A 20,451-nucleotide genomic window follows, 5' to 3' on the forward strand; every position below is an offset into this window, starting at 1 on the left:
AAAAATGCCTTTTTGGGGGGGGGGGGTTGAGAGCGGTGCCTGTTAAAAAGCTGATAACTGAGTGAGGTGGTAATTCAAAGTAATACTGTACATGTTTTATTTGTAACCTTTTTCTGTACTCTATAAAGACAGTGAAGCTATAGCCAGAAGGTACTATAATCACAGTACATGTTTATGTCAGGCAGAAACCATTACTTGGATCCAGAATTTTACAGTAAAACAATTTAAAATATGTTAACACCCACTGATTCTTAGAATACAGAGTACTGAGTACAGAGTAGTAGTTGTGATACTGTTGGTAAAATTATACACAAACTGAACAGTCGAAAAGCTAGACATTGAGTAAGTCTTTAGCCTTTGTGTAATGTCTGGTTCCAGATTAGATTGCAGACTGCAGTTCCAGTGTGATATGGGACTGAAATGAGTTTTACAGACTGATTGCATGGTGCTGATGGAAACTTGGCATTACAGTGCTCCCCTGCAATGCATGACATTGTACAAGGTAACATAAGTATTGCTATGGGATGTGTTGTACCTCTTTAAACCATTGACCACACTTTGAATGACAGGAGTCTTAAATGGGGAGCACTGTATAATCTACTGGACATATTCAAACCTTCTGGCTATCATATTTAAACAAAATTTGCAGTTTTCATATGGAATTATATGTTTGATTTATACATACATTTACAAATAAAGTAATAAAAATATAAGACTATTGTGTTTTATTTGCAACACTTGTACAAACATCAACAGCATAACTTCAAGATGAAGAGTCATTTTCCAGTTACCATACACCACTGGGGTCTATTCTCATGGGGGCTTTGTGACAGTGTGAGCATCAGTCTAGTGAATTTTTGTCTTTAAAAGTAAGTAAAGGCCTGCCTTATTCCTGTTTTTAATTTTGAAATGGTGACAGTATTTATTACTGCCACTGCTTAGGCGATTAATAGAACACGCAATGTTTTTATCTAGTCATTCTAATATTGCAAGCTCTTTCTATTTTTAAATTTGTACAAACGAGAACCACAAATAGCTATCCTCTTGGCTTGGGAAATCGGAGGTCATGGAACATACTTGTCCTGGATTGTAATGCTCAAAAAAAAAAAAAAAATCATACAAACTCTGATCTGGCTTGGTTTAGATCATTAAAGGTTTGTACAAACTGTGATAACTGTGGATTATAACATGGCGGGAAGCCAGAAACCAACCATGGAATGAACACCAAACAATTTTTTTTTGGTGCCTCCATGCAGTTCAGTTGAATAACAAGAAAACATACATCTAAAAGACAATTTGACTTTATTCAGTGCTTCAGAGAAACTGTTTACAGCACATACAGGTTACAAAAACAGCAAGAGTCGGACTGGAAATCTGCAGGTTTATACTGGGTCAGTCAAGAGAGTATAATATTGATAACATTACAGCAGTCAATCATAGTTAACAAAAGGAGTACATAGGTTAAAAATAAAAATACAAGGTGTCTTTGTAACATACATTTCTAGTTTTCTGAATGGATAGTCACAACAGTAATTTAAAACAGTAGAACTTAAAATTGATAAGGGATTAAAAACCTTTTTAAATCCCCATATATGGTAAAATGTGATGTTTATCATTGGTGATGTTAAACATTCATTAGCTGTACCATACCATACATGTATTACTTATTGTCAGAACTTGGTTCCTCAGTGTGAATTACTATTTAAACATGTTACATTTGCTTCTGGATCTGGTGTGCCATTGATGCATGTCAAATGCACATACAAATATTACACCCTTCACTCTAATAGGAATTTCCTGAAGACCACACAAGGTTTCTTTTTTTTTACTACTGTAAAATGGCCTACTTAAAGGGATTATAGCAAACAAAATAATTACTTAAATCTTATGTTGTGCAATTTCATTCACTATGTACTGTAGGTACTGGTTTGAAAGAAACTCATGCTATATCAAAACATGTATTTTTAAAAGATTGTCTCTGGTACCATACTAGATTAATTATGTTCTATTTGCCTGCCAGTCATTTCCCATTGAGAGTTACATTTGCTCCCCTCTCAAATGCCTTCTTTCCTGTCCTTGACCAGCATGCAGCTTTACTATTAAATGTAGACAGTGAAACACAAACAATACACAAGTAAAGCCTGTAACCTAGAAGGGTAGGCATAGTAATAGCTATATTTTGCTTAATATTTTCATCATGTGGTATACTGAAACACTATTGTAATACATTAAATGTAGGTTTGCTATATACATACCTGACCTCATAGACCAATTTAATCCAATATCTTTCTTTAACCTAGTATGGTACTAAATACGTTTGATAAAAATACACGCTTTTTACAACACATCGTTCTTTCAAAACTGCTTATAAATGTACAAGGTCCACATGTCGAATGTAGGGCATAACAGGCAAGATTTGTAGAATTATTTCATTAATTGTATCCGTTTAAAATGGCTGCTTTCTGGGTTGTGTGGTGCTAAATTATTGACAGGAATACCCTTTGACCTTACTGTAACCTTTTTAAGTTAATTTTTTTTTGTACAAAAAAGATTTAAGGGTTAGGCTTATACAATCTTTTTAGGGAAAACCTTAAAACACATCCTCCCTACAATCTTAACCCACTAAACCTATTCTTTCTTAATGCACATTCATTAATAATGTGTAATCGTAACGTGTTAACACACAGTTGGATATATTCTTTTAGATTTTTAGTTGTGGTATAAAAGCACGATGACTGTAGCATATTGAGTTATTTATTTAGAAAATGTGCATTATAAAATTATATTGCATCATTTAAAAACTCAGTGGTTTTCAGATTCTCCATGTTTGTGTTTCATTAATTACAACATTTTCAAAATAAATACTTTTTTTTTTTTTTTTTTTTTTTTTTTATCTAAAAAATACCAGAAAGTTGCACAAAGCCTCAGTATGCTACAGTCCTTGAATGGGGGAAAAAAATGGGTTATATAAAAAAATAGCTAAAAGTGGTTAAAAATATATCAAAGACATTAAAGACAAAAAAACAAAACAAAAAATAATTTCATATACGCAATTCAAACAGTTGCCACAATTAGTTTTGCTTCTTCCCATATGAATACACTATGTAACACAATTTTTGTTCCTGGGTAGTAAGTGTTATTTCCTAATTGCTTATGCCTCAAAAGTATAGAAAATGGCTATTATTCCCCACAGACTTTGCTTTTGTGACCAGGACAGTGACATTTCAAAATATCACTATTTCCAATGGGAAAACAGGGAAATGTGTGTCTTTTCGTTCACATAAAGTCAGAAAAAAACAACATATGAATCCAAATTAACATGTATTTATACTAAAGTAATACACAAATGACTACAAAAGATTTAGAAGTGGGTAGTTTTTTGAGATTTACAATTATACTGTAAATACAGTATAATCGTAAATCTCGAACAACTACTCACTTCTAAATCTTTTGTAGTCATTTTTGAGGCATAAGCAATTAGGAAATAACACTTACTACCCAGGAACAAAAAAATAATAATAATTGTTACACGGTGATATGTGCCGATGCCCCATAAAGGAGGAGAGTAAACACATTTTTGTTAAAAAACCCAACTCTTTGGCATTCAATGAATACAGAAGGGGGAAAAAACAGAAAACTGCCCTGCAATGCAGACACCATGCCACAGGTGGTGCTAAGAGAGCCGTACATTGTCATCTGCAACAGGTTTGCAGCTGGGGTTCCTTTATTTTTTGGATTGCAAGTTGTAGCTGTTCTCGATACACAGGACGATGTAGGAGCTGGTGCAGCTGCTAGGTCGCTGTTGGAGAAGCCTGCCAGCCTGAATGGAGGAAGCGAAGCCCGTCACGGCCCGGTCGCCAGTCCTCCATGTCTCGCAGTAATTGTCAGTCAGACGATGGCCCTTGTTGTTAGACCCGTGCCAGACCATCTTCTCGTGCCTTAAAAGTGACAAAAAAAGAGATTATAATGGTTCCTGTAGCTTTCAGCAATAGATGTGGCCTTAACTACTGCTACTATTTGTTTATGCGTTTTAATAATATTTTTACAGCAAAAAACGAAATTTTGATTTATTTTTTAAATTGTTCCACAATTCATCAAAGACATAAAAAATGTACAATCAACTTACATGATGTAAGGGACTGGATTTATCAAGATTTTTACACAATTTCCAGGACATAAAAATAAAACTGTTGATGTTACACAAATAGTTACAAACATAGGCACACTTCTGAAACCTTAAATTTACTCTACACGTGTGTTCTCTGTTTTTGTCAGTTAGTATGGAGCCAATTGCATTTGGTGTAAAGGCCTTGATAAATGTCCATTGTGTAATAGTGGTGTGTATGACATGTAAACTACGATTGTACTTGTATTAGTCCACAATGTGGGATATATTCCTTGAATATGAGAATACATGAACGTGTATTAATGATATACCTGGACTAATTAATGAAAGTGCTGTATCTTAGGAAAAAGGGCCCCTTGGTTCATGGAAGGAATACTGAACTGAAGATGACCAGGGCTAGGAGGGGGGCATCTGGACTGGGTGAGGCTGAATGGACAGTGAAGAAACTGCACAACTGCAAACACAAGCAGTTTGGTGCAAGGAAGACATTAAATATAGACGCCAACAAGTCCCAACTGCAACAACAAGCTGCTGGACGAAAGGAAGCAGACAAAAGGACAAATCTCGAAGATTGGCGCGTTAAAGACAAGATACACAAATTATCTTATGAGAGTGGCTACTCAGCAGAGTGAAATGACTATAATCAAAGCAAAACTGAACATTTTGCGCTCCACATTGAATGCTAAACAAGGTGCTGTCACTGCTAAGCAAAGCTGCAACTCCGGGACTCTGCCTGAAAACGGACCCAAGACGAGGAAGCAAGCTGCCAGCGAGTCAATGACCACAAGCAGCGAGACTGAGGCCCGGCTGAAGGACTTCCATAAATCTTACAGACAAACCAGTCTAGATAGCTAAAAGACTCCGCCAGAGGACAGAGCAGACAGGCACTGTTGTGGATCTTATACCGAGGACTAAAGACTTTGTTGCAGATGTTTGTTGATTCTTTAGAGAATTGAAAGCTTTGTTGCAGTTTGATCCAACGTGGGATTGAAGACGTTGTTGCCGAGGGGAGTGTTTCTGTACTGGACACTTCAACAGATTGAGTTTCCAAGCCAGCAGACCAAAAGTCTAAGCATCAAGGAAACCGAGTATAATTACAGTTGCATTTTCCTTTCATGAAACTAAATTAATTAATTGTAACACATTCACATAGAATTGAACTGTTAACTATTTAGTTTGCACACTTTGCTTGTGAAATAACTTTTAGTGAAATTTGATGAAGTAACTATAAGTAATCTACCTAGTAATATTGTTGTATGAAGAATTTCTTTAAAAGTAAACCCTCCATTTACTTAAACGATATACCAATAAGCTTAATGTGATATATTCCAACATTGTCTGCATCAGCTCAGTTGAGGCTGGCTGTGTGTGTGAGATCGAGCGACTAGCTATGTCACAGCCTGCTTGCAGTTAAAGCGCTGCTGGTGTGTGAGGAGACAGACACTGTTATTTCAATTGCCTGCTTGTCAAGTTAAGGCAGTGAGGGTTTTGAATTGTGTTTGTACTTCGAGACTGAGATTTACCTTATGACTTTTCTAATTTCTGTACTTAATAAAATACTACTACTACTATACTACTACTATCTCTTGTGTATGCGCTTGAATGTGTGTTCATAGTAAATCCTCAATCTTTGTAACGTCAATTAAATATTATTAATGAGAGCTAAATAAACCCAGATAAACACTAAATTATCAATTATTGAATTGTTCCAACAATATCATATTATTTTACAATTTAAATTGTGCAGAATTTATTTATTTATTTGTTTGTTTGTTTTTATATAAAATAAAAATCAGCCAATAGAAGACATGCATTTTCTCCACTGCAGTCCAATCATAAGTGAGCGGAGGCGGGACAGAAATATGCTAGGGTAGGGTGGAAGAATAGCTGAATTTCGTACGATATTGATTATTATAGGGATGCTTGATTGATTGTGTTGTTTACCTTTGCAAGCAAGAACTGGAATTCATAGGACATGACTAAGGCACCAATTCCTCAAAATAGATTTCTGATTATGACAGCAAGTTAAGCATTCACTTGTCAATAGCCACAGTATTCTAGGGTTCTGAATGGCTTCATCTCTTTGGTGCCTCAGGTTCTGCTAGAAGCAGAAGTACAGGAAGGAAGCCAAGTACGTAGCTATAATGGTAGATTCAACAACCGATGTTGGAAACGCAGCTCAGCTGTCTTGTTTTCAGGTCCTACTATGTGACCGACAGTGGCCCGAAAGAACGGTAGTTCTGTGAAAATGTGTTACATTTACTAAAATAAAAATGCTTTTAAAAAGACCAAATTCCCATTGGGCTTTTTTTTTTTTTTTAGATTCTATTGATTTTTTAGTATTACTATGCAGGACAGACGCTATAATATCGTTACCTTTATTAAAAATGTGCACGGATTAATCTACCAATTAATCAACTAATGCCCACAGATTAACCAATCAAACATTTTAATCTATTGACAGCCCTAATTATTACATATTTATAGTCATATTGTGACCGCTACTCCTGATTCTAGTCCCACACCCCATATTTTCTTCAGTTTATTGTGTCGTTAGACACTAGATTTTCAGAATCTTCATTAGGGTATATGACTACAGTTTTCATGTTGGTAACCCTGTGGAGCTGGTCTGCCTCAAACAATAAACCACAAAACCATTACAAAATTGAAATGGTCAGTCAGAGTTGAGTCCTCAATATATCCCATGTACAATGATCTTTCACTGTACTCACCATATGTTGTCTCTGAGAACATCCCGCCCATCAAAGGAGTAGACTGCAACATTGGGCTTCATCTGAGCATCCGACCCATCAAACAGAGACTCCCAGTTATCAAACAGCACCTCATCCTGAACAGGAGGGAAACAGTACAGCGTAGCCAGAGGTTGGACAAAATTACAACACAGCTATTGGCTCACTCCAGCTCAACTTGACCAAATTCAAGGAGATCTAAATTTTTCCCTTGTGGAGCAAGACCAAGACAATACATTGATATCATTTAAAATCATACTCCAAGGACATTCCAACACCACTTGGTCCACTTGAAATGGAAAGAACTACACACAAATAAATAAGGGCTTGAAACTCGCACTAGCCCTGCAACTCAGGGCTGGGTTTCAACACTTTCCTAAACAAGGGATATTCAGCCAGGAGTTTAAACAATCAGGCCCCTGGTAGTAACCCTGCTCTAAAGTGATCGCACCCATCACATAAGTCGTTGTTCATGCAGCTAAACGAAGGAACAATTTATTGAACACTAAAACTCCTGGCTCCTAATCATTTAAATAATATATACTGAGCATCAAAAGAAACTTATCACTTATATATATTTGGATAAAATTCACTAGATGTGACAAACTCTGTTTTATAGCAGGTGCAGTGACTTCAATGTGCCGATTAACAACTGACATCAAAGATGCTGCAAAATGATTTGTCAATCTTGGGCAGGTGTTGTGTCTCTCAGTTCATTGACAGTGTGTCTGGTTATACCATCTCTCTAGGTTTGAAATTGCTGGCTGTGAGCATCCAAGACGCCAAGCCACAATACCCTGCCCTAGTCCAGCCTCCAACATGCAGATTGTATGAAGGCACTGCTCTCTTGACAGAAGTGATATATTGTTTTTTTTCTGTGATTTTCTTTATTGCTTTTATTCAAGCTTGCAATTCAACAGCTAAAATCACTCCATAGCCAGTGTCCAATCAACTGTCTCACTAATTAGGTGATTAAGTGCATATGCTTCAGTCATAGTCACTCAAGCATGTCATGGTCAAGGATGAATGATCGAGCGATTAAAAAGAAACCAAAAACATTGTCAATGTCCATATTTTTTTCGATAAACAAATGTGTTACAATAATGATAACTTTCTTTGGTGCTCGGTATACTTAAAAGTAGTTCTGGAACCCTGGACTGGATGCAGGGCTAGTGTGAGTTCCAGGCCCTTTGAATAGATTTAAATCTACATGCTAAAACTGAAATTTGGCAAGATACAAAATAAACAATTGGTATATTGGTAAGAGATATTTTAAGAGTTTGAAGGCAGTACCAATTTTCAAAAGAAAGAAGTTGCTACAGAAAGGTTGGCGTACACACCCTGAGATTGATGATGGGCAGCGTGGCTCTGTCGGCTCTCCGCACGATGCTGTAGAGGTCCTGGAGTTTGGAAGATAGGAAGGCACGGAAAGTACCAGTCAGTCCCACGGCTCGGGCTTGCTGGAAGCACTGGAAATCTGCCCCACGGATTCCACGCATGTCTCCAGTCTGGGGAGCGTTCAGGGCTATCAGGTGGAGCTACATGAAGAAAATAAAGGAAAGGTATAGAGATGAAGCAATGGCAGCAAGCAATCAGAAGTGGATTGTGTGAAACAGTATGGAGTGGTGAATCTAGGCTAATGTCTGTTAAACATGTACTGAACCAGGATCAGAGTATAGAATTATCTTCAAAAGTACTAGCAATAATATTGCTACAATTGAGTGGTGCCAAATCATACTTTATCATACTGTAATGTGTTTGCAAGAAGATCACTCTTTACCACCACCTCGTAAAAGGTGGAGTAAACAAAGTGTCTGTAGTTTAACTATACTGAGACCTGCCTGTAGGGTGTTAGTATAGTGTATGGAGGTGATTTTAAAAAGTAATAACAAATATTTTTTAGAACACATATGTAATTTGCTTTTTTTCCTAGAAGAAAAAAAAATGTTCATCATAAATTTCCATGTTTGTCCCATTACTAGTTTTTACGGCAATACTCTAGTGGTTTGATTTCAGGCCAATTGCTGTTCAATCTGAGACTGATTGTTCTTAAACAAACCATTTCAAGCTACTAAGATACTCACAGCAGGGCCTGTGCCATGTTCATGACCTGCAGGCTGTACACTCTCAGACTGGCTGGGTCTTCGCTGGGGGGGGATGGGGTAACTGGGATAGCCAAATTCTGGCCTTGCTGGGTTCCTCCCTGCTGGCTGTCGCTCTGGGGTGCTGGGGTAGACAACATGGCCCTGGTCTGGCTGGTGTGGAGGATGCGGCCAGTGTGGTTGTTGCTCTGGCTGCCTGTTTACGGGTTCATTCTGGGAAATATGTCCTGCCCTGCTGTTAGAGGAATGGCCTTCAGAGAAATGGACTACCGGTGGTGGCTGCACCGCGGCCACTTCATTTTCCTTAAAAAAAACAAAACAAACAGAAACTTGAGAAAAGCGGTAGATGATGATGATGATGATGTTTCTTCCCATTCACACTGAAGGCTCTGTTTTGCATAAGGTGTCGGTACAGGGCTTAAGCACGGAGCCTACAGCAGACAGGAGTGTTGAGCAGCATGACTGTGTTCTCTTACTGGTCAACATCCACCAATTGCGTTGATAAGCTTTAGGTTGTTCGCTGCTTGGCATTACTTGAAGTAAAACATAAGGTGTACTGACCTCTACAAAATGCTGACTTAACTATTCCAAAACACATTATGTATATTACTTCAGAAACTATATTTTATAATGTCTTTAGTATTTTGTGATTGTTTTTTTTGTAAGATACTTCTGCCAATGTGAATCCAAGGCTTGTAAATTACAGTACCTGAGCTATACAAAGGGCACCACAGAGAATTTAATTAAATATATAATTTAATTACTTACAAGGACACCGCCTCCAAAGAATGGTGTGTAGTTCCCAAGCTACAAAAAACAAAACAAGGACGGCTAGATTAACACACACAGAAGACAAAAAACATAGAATATTGCCACCAAGTCTCCTATGTAAAAGAAATTCTTGCCAAAAATACGTTATTAAAATATGTATGCTGCATGTTTTACACACGATTTAGTCACATTATCTATAATATCGTATACACATGTCTGTAGAGTTTATTTATTAAAAAGGTACCAGAACTTGACGGAATCCATCCCGCACTCTGATATAGATATCTGCCTTGTCCAAGACAAAGACCATAGTTCCTTCTGGCAGTCCTCGCGCTGTGGTGACCATGGTTTGGTAAGTCCTCAAAATGGTAACCTGTTGGGAAATTTACATAGAATTAAAAGGGAAGTTAGAATGTGCCATACTTTTAAAAAGACAATGAGGTGGCGTTAGAGGGCACTGTTGACCGCTCGACTAAAGACTTTTTTTTTTTTTTTTGGAATTAGAACAACCTATTTGCCTCTGCATTATCCATCTGGGATGCAAGTTTCAATCTAAGAGTTTAATAATATCCTATAGTGTTTTAAATAGAGCACTATTCAAGGAGGTACCCATTATGTAACCCAAGGCTGCCAAGTCATGTGTGTTATCCACAGGATGTGCATTACATACTAAAACCAGGAGTGTAAATGGCATCTCTTAATGGACGCTTACCCCTGAGGAGTGTCCGGGAGGGCCTGGTGGGCCGTGAGGTCCAGGTGGACCTGGAATGCTGATACCTGAACAGAGAGTGAAGGTTAGCATTCCGCCACATCAAAAGACTCTTGTAGGACTGCGTCAATCCAATTTACACTACGTGAACAGAGAGTAGTGGCCATAAGCAAGAGATATATATATTTTTTAAGCTATACTGGTTAACCCATAGTAATGTAAGGCCTCCCTATTATGGTTGGAATTTGTAGTATTTGTCTCAACCTCTTTTAGGTGTTTAAAGCATTAAAGCATTAAAGGGGAAAAAAAAACCTGAGTCACAAACTCAACGTGCACTATAAAATCAAACAGTAATGTGGATCTGAATGTCCTAGCTCATTTCACTGGTAAAGTACACATACTTTATTTCTTGAATACAGCTATCAGGAGCAAACTCAAGTACTTCAGCTGTTTATTTTTTAAATGATAGTTAAACATGTTCCACCTCCCAGGTGGAGTTACTCACTCTGCCTGGAAGCTCCAGGCAGCGATGGAGGTCCGGGTGGGCCAGGCAGGCCTGGTTGTCCTGGACGCCCATCGTACCCGACTCCTGGGGCTCCTGGAGGTCCCTGAGGACCAGGAGGGCCTCGGATAGAGTCGCCCTTAGGACCCTGTGGATTATAAACACAAACTTCACATAACTAGCAACATAATGCAATCAGCTACCCCCCAACAAGCATGTTGGGGGAGCTTAAAATGTACCACAGACAGGACCTAGGTACCACCTAAACAGAACAACACCCCATATGACTAAACTGGTATATTGTTTTATGTTTTTTTAAACAAAAAAGTGAAAAGCGTAGAAACCATTTCTTCTTTCTATACAATTCTACGCTTGCAATGCACTAAATATTTGCAATACAAATATACCAGGCAGATAGCTTTTTGAATGGACATTGTATTATACATTGCTTTTGTCTTGGCAGGTGGGTCCTCTGTGGCCCTGATCACTGCATTTCACTGTCTTGTCATGTACAGCTGTTTACATTTTGGTCCCTTGCTGGAGATCCAGCAGCAATGTAATGTTGGTTGACTGATAAAGGGTCAGAGATAGTATGTACTGTTTTAAAATCACTATAAAAAACCTAAAAGCAGCTATTGAACAGTCTTACTGGCAGTCCAGGGCTGCCCGGCTGTCCAGGGGGGGCTTGAAGCGCAGAATAACGAGGATCATAGTATCCACCGCCTGGTTCTCCTTTCTCACCCTGCGGCCCCTTGTCACCACGTTCTCCCTTCAGTTCTCTCTGTCAAGACAGACGTTAAAGACCACTGCATCACAATTCAGCACTGTGCTCCAGACAACCAAACCGGTTAGGCCATTCTCTGCCTTACAAAAACACAACAGCACCTATAAAGCTTTTCATTTACACAGTCATATGTGAAACCCATGGATTATGTAAATAATGTTAATATATCTTGTATATATTCAATAAAACCCCAATTCACTACAAAATATAAGTATATTGTATCAGTGGTGTTTTATGTATAGAAAGTGGGGGGGGTTCAAGCTGGTAGAAAATTGTCAGTAATGAAAAGTGTCCATGAAAATGTCTGACTTACCTTTAATGCATAAATATCAAAGTCTGGGATACCACCTTGGAGTAAAAATAAATACATATTTTATTACACATACCACTTATCTATTGCTTAACATTAAGGCTATGTACTCTGCATTATCCCCTATACAAGCTTTTCATATTTTTATTTCATTGTAAATGTCTTTCAGTTGTTAAATTAAGATTTAAAATCAGCCAAATACTATACAAATGTCCTGCTCCTAAAGCTTATAGTAATAACTCTCAATGACAAGAGCATAGGTGTAACAATAAATATAACTGCACTCACACCATCTTTAATGGATTTGATTTGAAAGCTTTAGAAAGAATATATTTTGGCTACCTGGTTGTCCAGGCAGGCCAGGCTGCCCTTGCTCTCCTTTCTCTCCTGTGTAACCTGGGAAGCCCCTCTCTCCCTTGGGACCTGCAATAAAAATAAAACAAAAAGGCTTGTTAATGTATTGAAGCAGCACAGTACAAGCATCAGTTGTTAGGTATTCAGTTAGATGGAATAAAAAATGTTAACTGCTCAGCACAAAACAATTCTGTCTCTGTTTCCCTTGTTTACACAGTTATTGTGTACAGTATCAATCAATAACAAACTGACAGTATTATTTAATAGAGTCTGTCATGAACAAACACATTAATATTTTATAAGCAATTTATCCTTTTGCTACGAAAATTAGTTTTTCACTGTCCGTAGTTTTGTTAGAAATGTGTTCTTTGCAGTGAATTATAAACCAGTAAACGGCCTAGCTTACCTGGTAAACCTGAATATCTTGGTACAGCTTCATTAAAGTCCTGTAGAGAAATGAAAATGTATTTGCTGATTAGGACCAACAGAAGACTCAAGGCTACTTTAAAACATTATGTCCACTCTTTCAAATTACAAACACAGAGGGACTGCATAACTGCAGAGAAATATGGAGAAGGGGGCTACAATAGCACACCTTGAGAAATGTTAAGGGGTTATGAGTTAAGTGTTTGGGCAGTGAAAAGAGTGCAACAGAAAATCAAGAATTTAAACTTTAAGCTTTAAAACTTTCAAGAACCTGCTGGAGGGAGGAGTGGTTTATTTCGTTACCCCTTGGAACAGACAATGTTGATGGTAATTAAATTGAAATATGTATAAATACATGCCGGTCTCTTCAGAACTGTAATAGTATTAATACTGCAAACCATATGCAATTGTAAAGTATACATCAAGAACGTAGTCAGCTGTTTTAAGATCACTTACATAGCGTTCGGTTAATTGTCCTGGAGGACCAGGGGGACCAGGGGGACCAGGGGGACCAGGGGGACCAGGGGGACCCTGAAACAGAACAAGACAGACTTGACATCTTTCCTAAGCAAAACAGTAGTACTAATGGAAAACTTTATACAATTTCGGCACGTTAATTGTTTTTTGTGTTATGACATACACATACTTTTAACAATTTCAGTATATCTTATGGATCTAGTGTTTATTTAAGCATTATTCTACCAACTTATAGCATTTATTTTATGGGAGTTTGCAAATATCATGCATAGCTTCCTGCTGCTTCATATAGCATTAGCACCCTTCTAGTTTAGTTCAATGGCCAAGTTCTTATGGAGGACTATAGCATACTGTCACCAACACTTACGCTAACAGCGTAACCACTACGGACGTCACTTGGCTCCCCCTTTTCACCTTTAAATCCATTAATGCCAGGACGACCCTAGAAAAAAACCAGAGCATTCCATGAAAGCAAAGCATTTGCAGCAAAGCCACCTGAAGCTTCTTTTTTTTGTGAAATTGAAAGTTCATACACAAAGTAAATTCATTAGTTAATGATATTATATAAAACTCATTAATATTACACATTTTTTACATCAAACAATCGTATGAAATCAGTAATTGATTTTAGCCAGATTTTCTTTAATAAATCTAAATGCGCCACTTTGCCTGTCATCATTGCTGGGGATTTTAATACAGCATTGGATCCACTGTTAAAATCAATCTGGTCATAGAAACTTTAAAATTAAAAAGACAGTGTACCAATTCTTAAAAAAACAAAAACAAAACTAACACTTTATGCAATAGATGGGGAGTTAAATTTCTATCATGAAGGATTAACAGCCCCCCCCCCCCCCCCTCCACCCCTCCACCTCCATTGTATTCAAATCCCCATTGTTGTAAAAAGGAGTTCAGCTTCCTGTTTTCAAGGCAGCAACACAATATACACATTCTGTGTACACAGTCCTTTGTCCAGACAACAATGGAACACACATTAAAAACCAACCTGTACAATGTAAATACTTACAGGCCTGCCAGGTAAACCAATTTCACCCTTATGACCTGGGCGACCATAAGGACCCTACAAAATACAAATAAAATAATGGCTTACACCAACAAAAACATCTCGTAAAATGTTGCCTTAGTTTTAAATAATTCAAAAACACACACTCTTTTATGAACCCTAAAACTACAGCTGCTCTTACAACAGAGTATTATACAAGACAACCATTCCATTTCAGAGTTTTTTTTATTTCATTTATTACATTTCCCATTAGCAAGTACTATCTGCTATGTTACAACAAAAAATATAATTCAAATAGCGATAGTTGAAATATTAAAAAGGTTCACTTACCACAGGGCCAACTGGCCCAGGGATTCCTGGGTCACCCTGCAAATACAAAGAGTTTAAAAAACAATACAAAAGGTTGAAAAAAAAAAAAAAAAAACACTTTATTTGGTAGCCACAGAACATAAGGTAATATCTTAATAAATCTAGCTACTTAAGACACCAGTAACCTCTTACCTTTTCTCCCGTAACTCCACCAAGAAATGCACTGCTCAGGATATTTCCATCAGGTCCAATAATGGCAGCAGGCTCTCCCTTTTCTCCCTGGAAATTGGGGGGGGGGGGGGGGGCAACGACACATATTTCTAGTAATCTGGCGCTAGGATTACAACTTTGAACAATAATGTATGGACATATGATACTATTTTAGTTCAATGAGCAGTGCCATTCATAGTGAATGCATAGCCCTATTTAAAAAAAAAAAAAAAAATTAAAAAAAACTTTAGTTTCAAATTTCATTTTATTTTTTTTACCCTTTCTTACCTTTTAATGGCATTTGCAGTATTTATGTGTGGTTCTTATTTCATTTAATCAGATGCTGTTTGTTTATTTATTTATTTTTAAATTAATCTCAGTGAATGTGCTTTCACCTTGTGATCAAGTTCCTTTTGTTTTATTAGCAGTACACTTGTAGATAGGCTGTCACTTCTGTAAAGACACTGGCCAACCTAACGTACATTAAATGCATACGACAGGCAACCTGAACTCCACGCACCTTAAACTCAAACCAAATCACTTCTAAATAATTTCAAATGTCATAAAAGGTAACATACAATAAAGCAACGTGTTTGAAGCCACAAAAGACAACACAAAGCGTTGCTGTAAGAATTAATAAAAAAGCATTTCAAAGCATTGGCAAGCACTCGTCTAAAGCCCCTTTCACATTGACATAATCTACAAGGGTCAGAACCTAACCGGGCAGGACCTTTCACACTGCTTTTGATAAAGCAGGATTACCTGGGTGACAGACGCAAGTAAACAATACGCGTATCAATGCCCCGGAAGCAGTTTGTTACTGACGCTTCCATCCAAGCTTCTCTGGATTGAGCCATCGGCCCAAATGTTGATTAGAGCAAATGTTTATTCATCTCTGCTGCAATGTGGTTCATGGTGTGTCTCAAGCAACAAAAATATGGCTAAACAGAAATGTTTCTTGTGGATGTGAAACCTTCACGCAGGCGTGGCTGTTTGTTATTGCGTAGGTTCACAAACAGCCGTCAAGCAATTTGTATCGCTCAAACCGGGTCAGTGCGTGTAGACCCATCCTGAGGTGGGTCGCTAGGACCCGGGATAAGCCGGGTACAACCCAGGTACATGGTTTCACGGTACGAGGCATTGTGGAAGGGTTAGTTAGGACCCAGGTCCCGACCCAGGTAGGAGTGCCAGTGTGAAAGGGGCTTAAGACAGCTACTGTATAACCTTGCTACACAAAAGGGCATCTTAAGCTTTTTATGGAGTTGGCTCTTTTGGAAAAATTAAGCAGAGGGTGGGGGGGGAGATCACATTTGTCATTTAATTTCTGGCATTATCATTTCATATTGATTGCCTTAACTATTCAACATCAATTGACCACTATGTTGTTACTTTTTTGCATAACATCATTTGTAACAAGAGTAAACAACAAAGCTTCATATTACAAGAATATCTAACCTTAATTCCATATCCTGGTGGTCCCGAGTCTCCTCTGTCGCCCTTCGGCCCCCTAGGGCCCTTATTAAGAAGAAACAGTAGTTTTAGCATATACGGTATCAGCACTTCCAATACAAACGTGTCAAACACTGGTCAAGTGTTAACTTTAGAATGTGGCTAGAGCGCGCTGTCATAACGACGGCAGACATCAGCCTCAGAGGTATATAGTACAGTGCTACAAACTCATGTCTGTGGTGTCTACATTTATATATACACAAATGTACACCTATGTTTAACTGATCTAAAAAATTAACAAATAACACAGCTGTTTAGATAATTTAAAAATAAAAGCTTCACGGGTAAAAATCAAACACCTAACAGTACAATCAAGTATCTACTGTGTTTATGGTTCTGTAAAAACAAAATATAAAAGTCAGAAAGGATCCTATTTTAATGTGTTTAAATATACCACTTATCATTTGAATTGAACCCCTAGTTTTATAAATCAATGTTTTAAAAATGTAGTAATTTATTATTATACTTATTTGAAGTATTAACAAACACAGAATCTAACACTTTTAGTGTTGAGTTTGCATCAATATCACCTGGGTTAAATTCAGCCATGTAATAATGTGTTAGTCCTGCTGTAAATTTGCCAGGTGGTTCAGACTCTAATGAAATACAACCACAGTGCTGTTAATATAATCATGTAATTCATTACTTACTGGGAAACCTGCTTGACCAGGCGGGCCTTGTATTCCCTGAAACCAGAAACGAAAATCTTTACAAATCAAGAGTCGCAATTTATATCTATGCAAAAAAAAAAAAAAAAAAAAAAAGTAGGCTTTCTAACACTTTGCTTTGGGAAATTTGGGAAAAATATTTATTCTGAAATTTTAGGCAAACATTCCATAATCTCACAGCAATCTTACATCTGCTAGAATAATGATCCTAAAGATTAGGACACATAGGAATAAATAACCGCTTATTGGGAACAAAACGTTACTGGCAATGGTGTAGGATGTTAAATGGCTTACCTCTGTGCTTGGAGCAAAGTTGCCTTCATGCTGAAAAAAAAGAGGACTGATGTAACAAATGTGTATTTTAGTCATATATTGCTTTAATTATTTTTTTTTAATGATCGGTAGCTTACTTTTCATCGGCTGCGGGATGTCACTGCTTCTAATTGACGCACCTGGTACTTTTTTTAGACACTGCCCATTGTTAATTCTTTCTACTTAAACTATCTAGTTGATATCTTAAATCATGTAATTGGCAGCTAATTTCCTCGTTTATCTTTTCACTATATATATGCTTTGTTGGAGAGATTTTTGGTACAGCAAGGACGAGCAAGACTGCAGCGTGTATCAAAGTCCATGGAAAGAAAACGAGAATATTGTTTGTTTTCTGGTCTATTAGAAACAGGATTGGTTGTAGTGAGACAATCCATTTGCATTGTTGATAGAAAAATGCTTTGCAAACTAAAAGGTTAACACTTTTGTGTTTCTGTATTGCTATTTAGGTTAACCCATTCACTGCAGGGCTGCCGACCTGTCTGTATGGTTGACTGAAGTCTGCTGCTCTGTCCTTGTGATTCCTCCCTCTCTGTCCAGTTTATTGAATGATGTAATCACTGCCATATTTTATTGGAATCGTGTTTAACTTTCTTGCCTACTTGTTCATCTTAAACTTAAATTAAACACTGGAAAACACTTATATAATGTGTGCTTGTGTGTATATCTAAGCTTTTTTTTTCTATGTAGGTACCGTTTAAGTCTAATTTAATAAATAATTCACTAATCTGTCCAAAGAGCAGATCTGGCACAAGGAAGACATGAGGACACAGTACACACATCTCTGGAGACAGGCAGTAAAGGTGCCCTGTGCTCAGAGCCAGCTGGTTTTGTGAGGGGTCTTACGTTGTCTGGCTGATAGATAATCCGTCCAGGAGGTCCGGGGAGGCCGGGCTGACCAGGAATTCCAACACCATCTCGACCCTGCTCGCCCTACAAAGACAAGGCTGCAATTAATATATTAATGTGGACTAGAAACCAAGAGGAAGATTCCGATTAAAAGGACTGTACATTTTAGGGAAGACAACTGAAGACTTTTCTGTACAAATTAACTGTGTGAAAGAAATAAGTCCCACAATTCCCTACCAAGTGGGCCAGTGCTACTGTAGCCCCCCATATATATCTCCAATATAAATGTGTAAAAAAAAAAGAAATTTTTAAAGTTAAATGAGAAAACTAAATACAAACTATAAACGTACTCTTTCTCCCTTGTCCCCTCTGTCACCCTTTAGTCCCTGAAAAGAAAAGCACAGGGTACAATTCATATTGTTTTCAAGTTAGTACATGGGGTAATACATCCTTCTAGGAATTGTACCGTTCATTTATCATGTATAATTCATATATATATATATATATATATATATATATATATATATATATATATATATATATATATATATATATATATATATATATATATATATATATATATATATATATAATATATATAATATATATATAATATATATATAATAATATATAATAATAATAATAATAATAATAATAATAATAATAATAATAATAATAATAATAATAATAATATCACATTAGTGAGTGTAAAAACAATTACTACTGAGCAAACGTGTGTTAGCTGCCTGGTACAGTAAAAACATATTTGTTTGTAAATGCTCTTATGACTTACTTTCAGGCCGGGGAATCCATCTAACCCTGGCCGTCCATCAACCCCTGAGAATCCTGGAGACCCAACTTCCCCCTGTGAGGTAAACAATCATATTATAGATTACAATCATATTACCGCATTTCAGCACAAAAAAGGGTTTGAAAAGGCCTTAAAATAGATCTCAAATGAATAAAAAAGTACTGCAAAAGAAACTCACCTTTGCTCCTGGAAGACCAGGCAATCCATTGTTACCCTACCAGTGGAGGAAAACAAGTAAAATACACAAAGAAAATAAATTGGTAAGTCATTGAAATATAGATATTTATGACATAAATGAAATCTTTCCAATGTCATTTCAGAGAACGGAATTGCTCTTCTGATTGTAAATCATCTAACAATTCAGTACTGTAATACTGTAAGACAAAGATGCACAACCAAACTTATCATGGGCCACATAAAGAAAACTAGTTTAACCTAATGTGCACAGTGGACCGCACATTAAAAAAATGATCACAGTTTAACCCTTACTGCAATTTTATATATCACACACATATATACATACACACACACACAATTTCCCTTAGGATTACTGTTAATTTTATTTTGTACTGCATGATACACATCACAAACATATACAAGACAATTAAAAACAAAGCATTAATATCGTACTGTTATACTACATACACACGCAAGCACAATAACACAAAGCAAACTAAATATCTACTTGCTGAAGCGGTTTTTATTTTAGCAGACGGGTTTGTTCAGTAGCAGGCAGCAATGCAGCAAAAGTCACAGGGCAGTGACATCACTTCTCTAGTAACAAGCCTCGTTATGTTGGGAATGAGTTATTTCAATGCAGTGGGTTTGTACATTTAAGAAAGGAGAGGAAGACTCATAAAATAGTTGGAGACAAGCTGATGAGAAACAATTACCCTCCACAGTACGAATTAAAATGGTGTGCTGCTTTTTATGCAAAAAATTAGAAAAAAGCTTGGGTTGGGTGTCCCCGCCGTAAGACAGTACATACAGTTGAATGGACACGTTTCTCTAAATATCCAGACATTGTTATACTCCTAATAACTGAAGAATGGGGTAACCAGGTTTCATCACAAGTGGGTAAGCTGTTCTATAGAAACATTCAAAACAGTGCAGCATATATCCATGTCACCTGTCATAAGCATAACTGTAATAATACAAAAATAACAATAATAATACTGACCGGTATGCCTGGCAAACCAGGTGGTCCAGGAATACCCTACGAGAAAAAAAAACACATTAACTCTTCTACAAAATGGCCTTAACCTTAATATGTAAACGTAGCACTGCCTTGTTATTTTACTATCCGAGTTACAAATGAATTGAAATATTGACAGCAGCGAATTAGTAACGAAAACTCATGTGGTATTTATTATATATATTTATTTATATATATTTACGTGTGCATAAAAACAACATTTATAATATATGAA

The 20,451-nt window shown here is 37.1% G+C and overlaps 1 protein-coding gene across 5 annotated transcripts in view; it reads right to left on the reverse strand.

Annotated features, from left to right (window-relative positions):
* Window positions 1–3,464: 3,464 nt before the first annotated feature.
* Window positions 3,465–20,451, reverse strand: part of LOC121322875 (collagen alpha-1(XVIII) chain-like) — a 101,992-nt gene continuing 85,005 nt past the window's right edge. For 2 of the 5 annotated variants that reach the window (XM_041263345.1, XM_041263348.1), the window contains exons 19-43: window positions 20,202–20,237; window positions 19,200–19,235; window positions 19,004–19,075; window positions 18,561–18,596; window positions 18,208–18,294; window positions 17,326–17,355; window positions 17,014–17,049; window positions 16,310–16,369; window positions 14,837–14,923; window positions 14,666–14,701; window positions 14,339–14,392; window positions 13,679–13,753; window positions 13,291–13,365; window positions 12,815–12,854; window positions 12,397–12,477; window positions 12,058–12,092; window positions 11,610–11,741; window positions 10,964–11,108; window positions 10,462–10,526; window positions 9,994–10,122; window positions 9,747–9,785; window positions 8,961–9,281; window positions 8,217–8,414; window positions 6,859–6,974; window positions 3,465–3,938 (exon numbers count right to left, since the gene is read on the reverse strand). In XM_041263345.1, the coding sequence (XP_041119279.1) occupies window positions 3,725–3,938; window positions 6,859–6,974; window positions 8,217–8,414; window positions 8,961–9,281; window positions 9,747–9,785; window positions 9,994–10,122; window positions 10,462–10,526; window positions 10,964–11,108; window positions 11,610–11,741; window positions 12,058–12,092; window positions 12,397–12,477; window positions 12,815–12,854; window positions 13,291–13,365; window positions 13,679–13,753; window positions 14,339–14,392; window positions 14,666–14,701; window positions 14,837–14,923; window positions 16,310–16,369; window positions 17,014–17,049; window positions 17,326–17,355; window positions 18,208–18,294; window positions 18,561–18,596; window positions 19,004–19,075; window positions 19,200–19,235; window positions 20,202–20,237 (2,235 nt within the window). In that variant the 3' untranslated portion in view covers window positions 3,465–3,724. The remainder of the gene's footprint in view (window positions 3,939–6,858; window positions 6,975–8,216; window positions 8,415–8,960; window positions 9,282–9,746; window positions 9,786–9,993; window positions 10,123–10,461; window positions 10,527–10,963; window positions 11,109–11,609; window positions 11,742–12,057; window positions 12,093–12,396; window positions 12,478–12,814; window positions 12,855–13,290; window positions 13,366–13,678; window positions 13,754–14,338; window positions 14,393–14,665; window positions 14,702–14,836; window positions 14,924–16,309; window positions 16,370–17,013; window positions 17,050–17,325; window positions 17,356–18,207; window positions 18,295–18,560; window positions 18,597–19,003; window positions 19,076–19,199; window positions 19,236–20,201; window positions 20,238–20,451) is intronic. The other 3 variants (XM_041263346.1, XM_041263347.1, XM_041263349.1) reach the window with 3 other exon arrangements.

This window comes from Polyodon spathula, chromosome 11 (genome assembly GCF_017654505.1).
Source record: "Polyodon spathula isolate WHYD16114869_AA chromosome 11, ASM1765450v1, whole genome shotgun sequence".
NCBI classification, from domain to species: Eukaryota; Metazoa; Chordata; class Actinopteri; order Acipenseriformes; family Polyodontidae; genus Polyodon; species Polyodon spathula.